At 41.0% G+C, this 6,065-nt stretch overlaps 1 protein-coding gene across 1 annotated transcript in view; it reads left to right on the forward strand.

The window, feature by feature from the left end:
* LOC106468836 (titin-like) overlaps positions 1–5,828 on the forward strand; it is a 37,242-nt gene extending 31,414 nt beyond the window's left edge. The window contains exons 9-11 of the mRNA XM_022397194.1: positions 466–591; positions 1,368–3,422; positions 3,555–5,828. Coding sequence (XP_022252902.1) covers positions 466–591; positions 1,368–3,422; positions 3,555–5,828 — 4,455 coding nt within the window. The remainder of the gene's footprint in view (positions 1–465; positions 592–1,367; positions 3,423–3,554) is intronic.
* Positions 5,829–6,065: the final 237 nt, after the last annotated feature.

The following is a 6,065-nucleotide window of genomic DNA, read 5'->3' on the forward strand; positions in this document are numbered from 1 at the left end:
CTAACTCTTGGGCTACTCTTTTTGCCAACGAATAGTGGGATTGGCCGTCACATTATAACGCCCCCACGGCTGAAAGGGGCGAGCATGTTTGGTGTGACGGGGATTCGAACCCGCGACCCTCAGATTGTGAGCCAGTGCCCTAACCACCTGGCCATGCCGGGCGTTGTCCACCTTGGTTTATGTATGTTCAGAAGCATTTAGTTCTGTACCATTCTGTTTTGTTTGTTTGCTTTTTGTCGTATACAAGACGGTTGGTACGTATAATACTAGTTTAGGTTAGACATGCAAATGAACTGTTCTAAGAAACCCATTTACAGCACAAGAACTTGTACTGAATTTTTGTATCTGGTCTAGTAAGATTTTTTGAAACACCTGTATTTTTTAATTTTGCTTTTTAACCATCAGTAGTGTGAAAGATATATTTTATTGATTAGTTTCAATAATACTTATGTTTTCCTATTCTAGATCTGTCAGAACATCCTAGACGAAGGATGGGTTGTTCATAGGCCTTATCCAGAGATGCTTGGACCTTACGCTTACAAGGATGACCAGTGGGTTTGCTTTGATGATGAAAAAATGGTTGTTGAAAAGGTAAATCAGACAAAACGTGTTTGTGTACCTGGTACCACAATACAAGCATATAATTCATTACCATATCTTTATATTAATCGACATAATGGAATTGAAGCTGTTTTTCAGTTTGGGCATCTGGAAGTTTCGTGATCTTTGATGTACTGAAAATCTTAATATCACTTCACCTTTACAAGCCCATTATTGGTTTCTGCACAATACAGGGTGTCCGAAAATTCTGGAACAATAGCTACTTCAACGAATTTTTTACAGAATGAGTTCCCCATGCTGTCCCTCTAATTCGAAACAAGTTTGGATTAACGGCAGGATTAACTCGACCTTCTTATAATTTGACAACGTCATAATCAGTCACGTCTCTGGAATTAAGAAAAGCTACAAATCACCTATGTTTCCATACTTTTCGGACATCCTGTATTTGAGTTTTTTATGGAGTCACTTACGAAATGTTAAACTATATGGTGAAATAACTTTGAAGTTAGCCAATACATCCACGTGAAGATAATATTAATTATCTCTCACTCCAGTCTCAACTAGTCCATGACATTATTAAAACACTAGCTTGGCAGATTGTTAGCAAGTAAAATTTACGACATTAGAGAACGATAAAAAAATCCAGTTATGTGTACTTATATAAATTTAAGTAATTTCTTTCTCTAAATATGTAAATATTTTAGCTGGTTAAGCTACAAAAACTACTGGTAAACAGTGTCACATCAATTTAATGTTGTTTGAAGTCAATAACCATTTGTGTTGACCAAAATGATATTCTGTTTCAGGCTAAGTTCATTTTAAAACGGGGACTAGGGGGCGCTATGGTGTGGACTCTTGACACCGATGACTTCCGTGGTCTTTGTGGCAAGGAGCAAAATCCCTTAGTAAATACTCTTCGGAAAGTTTTGTTTTCCAACACCATAGAAGGTTTTTCCAGACTATATGACACTGATGACCATGACCGAGTTTACAGTCCCTCAGTAGAAGGTGATAAGAAGAGACCTAGTAGAACACACCGTCGACGACGTCCAGGATTCCGTAGAGTAGTGAGGCCTCGCACGACAACTGAATCTCAAATTATTAAAGATCTTATTTCAACACCAGCTCCACCCCCTACTCCTGATCCAGATCCATCCTTTACCTGCCCAGGTGAAGGATTCTTTAGAAATACACGTGATTGTCGAAAGTATTTCTGGTGTTTAGACAGCGGTCCTGCAGCACTGGGATTGGTTCCTCATGCTTTCACTTGTCCTTCTGGTCTTTATTTCCATACAAAAATGGAGGCTTGTGATTATCCAGAAAATGTAAACTGCAATAACCTTCCTGTGGCCCAGACCACGCCATCCCCGAGGCCAACTAGACGTCTCAAACTTCAACCACCCACTACAACCACAGAACTGTCTAGAGAGGTTGAGAAGACAGTTAAAAATACCTTGAATACGTACCCCTCTGACAAGACTAACTTATCTAACAGTGAAACCCTTTCAAATCTTTTACACTTAATTCAGTCCTTAGGGGGGTTGGACCAACTAAAAAATATTTTTGGAACAGAAGTTGATGTCAGTTCAGCACTAGAGAAATTTGATAGAGAGGACGGCCAATCACCACGACTTCAAACCCTACCAGACTATGTAACTCCTAAAAGAGCTGTCACAGAATACCAGTCATCACGATTTCAAACCCTACCAGACTATGTAACTCCCAAATCAGCTGTCACAGAAAACCAGTCATCACGATTTCAAACCCTACCAGACTATGTAACTCCCAAAAGAGCTGTCACAGAAAACCAATCACCACGACTTCAAACCTTACCAGACTATGTAACTCCCAAAAGAGCTGTTTCAGAACACCAATCATCACGACTTCAAACCCTACCAGACTATGTAACTCCCAAAAGATCTCCCACAGAAAAACAATCACTACGACATCAAACCCTATCAGATTATGTAACTCCTAAAGGAGCTGTCTCAGAATACCAATCACCACGATTCCAAACCCTACCAGACTATGTAACTCCCAAAAGAGCTGTCACAGAAAACCAATCACCACGAGTTCAGAAAATCCCAGACGATGTATCTCCCCAAAAAGCTGTCAGTCAAGACGAAGCAACACAAGTTCAGAAGCTACTAGACTTTGTAGCTCTCCAAAGAGCTGTCATAGAGTACCAACTCCAACAACTTAAGAAACTACCAGACTATATATCTCTACAAAGAAATGTGACAGAAGACCAATTACCACAACTTCACAAATTTTCAGACTATGTAGCTCCTCAAAAAGCTATCACAGAAGACCAAACACGACGACGTTTAAAAATACCAGACCATGTAGCTTCTCAACGAATTGCCTCAGAAGGCCAATCATCACAACTTCAGCGACTACCAGACTACATAGATCCTCAAAGAGCTTTAACAGAAGATCAATTGCCACGACGTAAGAAACAAACAGACCACGTATCTTCTCAAAGAACAGCCACAGAAGACCAATCATCAGAACTTCAGAAACAACCACACCATCCAGCTCGTCAAAGAACTGTCCCAGAAGACCAATCGTTACAACACCAGAAATTACCAGACTATGTGAATCGTCAAAGAGCAGTCACAGAAGGCCAGTCACCTCAGTTTCGTAAACTACAAGACAATCTTTCTTCCCAGAGAAGAGCCACAGAAGGCCAATCATCACAATTTCAGAAGCTACCAGACTACATAGCTCCCCAAAGAGTTGTCACAGAAGATCAATTGCCACGACTTCAGAAACTACCAAACCATCCAGCTCCTCAAAGAACTGTCACAGAAGACCAATCACCACAACGCCGTAAATTACCAGCAACTCTTTGGGAAGCTGTGTAGTCTGGTAGCTTCTGAAGTTGTGATGATTGACCTTCTGTGGCTCTTCTCTGGGAAGATAGGTTGTTTTGTAGTTTGCCAATCTGTGATGATTGGCCTTCTGTGGCTGTTCTTTGACGATTCACATAGTTCACAGAAGATCAATTGCCACAACTTAAGAAACTACCAAAACATCCAACTCCTCAAAGAACTGTCACAGAAGACCAGTCACCACAACTTCAGAAGTTACCAGATTATGTGCATTCTCAAAGAACAGCCACAGAAGGACAATTACCACAGATAGAGAAACTACAAGACAGAGTATCTTCCCAAGGAATTGCCACAGAAAGCCAATCATCACAACCTCAGAAACTACCAGACTATGTAGCTTCCAAAAGAGTTGTCACAGAAGACGAATCGCCACGACTTAAGAAACTACCAAACCATCTAGCTTCTCAAAGAACTACCACAGAAGTCCGATCATCAAAACTTCAGAAATTACCAGACTATGTGAATTCTCAAAGAACAGCCACAGAAAGAAAATCACCAAAGGTAGAGAAACTACAAGATAATGTATCTCCCCAAAGAACTGTCAGAAAAGGTCAATCAGCAAGGCTTCGGAAACTATCAGACCATGTAGATTCCCAAAGAACTACCACAGAAGATCAATCACCACAGCTTCAGAAACTATCAGAATATGTAGTCTCACAAAGAATTTCCACAGAAGACCAATCATCACAACTTCAGAAATTACCAGACTATGTACTTCCTCCCCAAAAAGCCATAGAAGCCCCATTACCACAGATAAAAAACCCACAAGACAACATATCTCCTCAAAGAGCTCTTCCAGAAGATCAGTCACCACGTTTTCAGAAACTACCAAACAATGTATCTCCCTACAGAAATGCCACAGAAGAACAACCTCCAAAACTACAAAAAATATCTGACTATGTAGCACCTAAAAGGGCGATCAGTACCGAAAATTCTACACCTCCAGTAACAGAAATATCTACTATTCCAACTACATCACCTCTGAGAACATCTGCTTTGCCATACTATCGCATTCCATACTCTCCAGTACCTTATAGACCAGCAACATTGAAACCATCAGAGAGGATAGACTACCGACCAATAGATCAGTTAACCAGCAGAGTGTCTCGTCATTTTCAATATGAGCCACTAGAACATTCTGACAGTCTTGTTGAGTACGTGGAACCCACCCAACAGAGACTGGAGGATGCTAAGAATCATCATCAAAATGAAAAGAAAGTTGATTTTTCCTCTGTCTATCAAGCTTCCATCAAAAGTACAGAATCAGAAGATACAGAACCACCTACAACCCAAGCTACCTCTCCAACACAGGAGTTATACTCTGACGTTAGTTCCCAAGTAATATATGAAACCCCCAATGATAACCAAACTTTAGCTACTCCAGAAGACCTGAATTTGACCACCACCACAGAATTTCCGGTTTCTTTTACGCCTAGGTCAGATGGTGGACCTAGAGTTTATCGGATTCCAGTCCAAGTTCGTGATGGTAAAGTTGTCCGTGTCCATGGACATATTGGTCGAGGAAGGAGAACAAGAATCCGTGTCCGACCTAAAGCAGCTGATGGACAAGCACGAAACTCTAACATCCCAAATGAAAATTCTTTTCGTAAACGAAAACGTAAACGAAGGCTTGGGGTCCGCCGGCGACCTCTGCTTACCAGCAATTATGAAGATGCTGAATCTGCAGAAGTTGTCCGTTTTGGAGCAAAACAAATATTTACAAGAGAGGAAAAAGATAAAAAAAGATATGACTACATAATAGCCCCAGATAATCATCGAGCTGGAGCATTTAGAGAAACGAAAATTCATATCTCAACCACTGAGGAGCCCACAACCTCAATATTAACGACGAATCGGGCTCCGATAATTAGAAGAAAAATTATCCGTCAATACAGATTACCTCTTTACCAACCACCACTACCAGAAGTAAACAAATTTGAAATTATAACTGAACGACCCCCGGAAGTGTCAGATAACACTCAACCAGATACGGGACAAGCCAGTTCCCAGGTTCCAAGAACCAAGCAAACACAGCTTCATTCTACTTTTTCCCCACCACCCAGGTCAACGACTGCACTATCAACCCTCACGACCACAACAAAGAGACCAACCACTCAACGTAGAACTACGACCACAACATCACTCGAGCAAGATGGACAACTACTAAACGTCAGTGGAGACGACTTTGAATGTCTACAACGTGGCGTGTTCCGTCATCCACACGACTGCGGCGTGTTCCTGTTTTGCGTGCCAGACGATTCAGAAAATGGCTTTCGCAAGATCGTACACAACTGTCCAGATGGGCGCATCTATATGGAAGAAATCGGGCGGTGTATCGTTGGTGACAGGGCTACTTGTGAAAGTCTCGAATAGGTTACAACTACGTAATCTTTGTGTTTGGAATATTCAGAGCAAATCATAATCACTTTTATATGTTTACAATTTTTCTGTTCAATTCCATATAACATAACCTCTATTCGAACTCTTCCGAAATGTGTGCTTTGTGAGCAAGGCAACATTGTTGTGTTCACTTAAAGCAATCTTACAAATGAAGGAAAATTCCGCATTACTTCTGCTTTGTGAGCAAGGCAACATTGTTGTGTTCACTTA

The sequence above is a fragment of the Limulus polyphemus genome, unplaced genomic scaffold, assembly GCF_000517525.1.
Source record: "Limulus polyphemus unplaced genomic scaffold, Limulus_polyphemus-2.1.2 Scaffold3183, whole genome shotgun sequence".
Classification (NCBI taxonomy): Eukaryota; Metazoa; Arthropoda; class Merostomata; order Xiphosura; family Limulidae; genus Limulus; species Limulus polyphemus.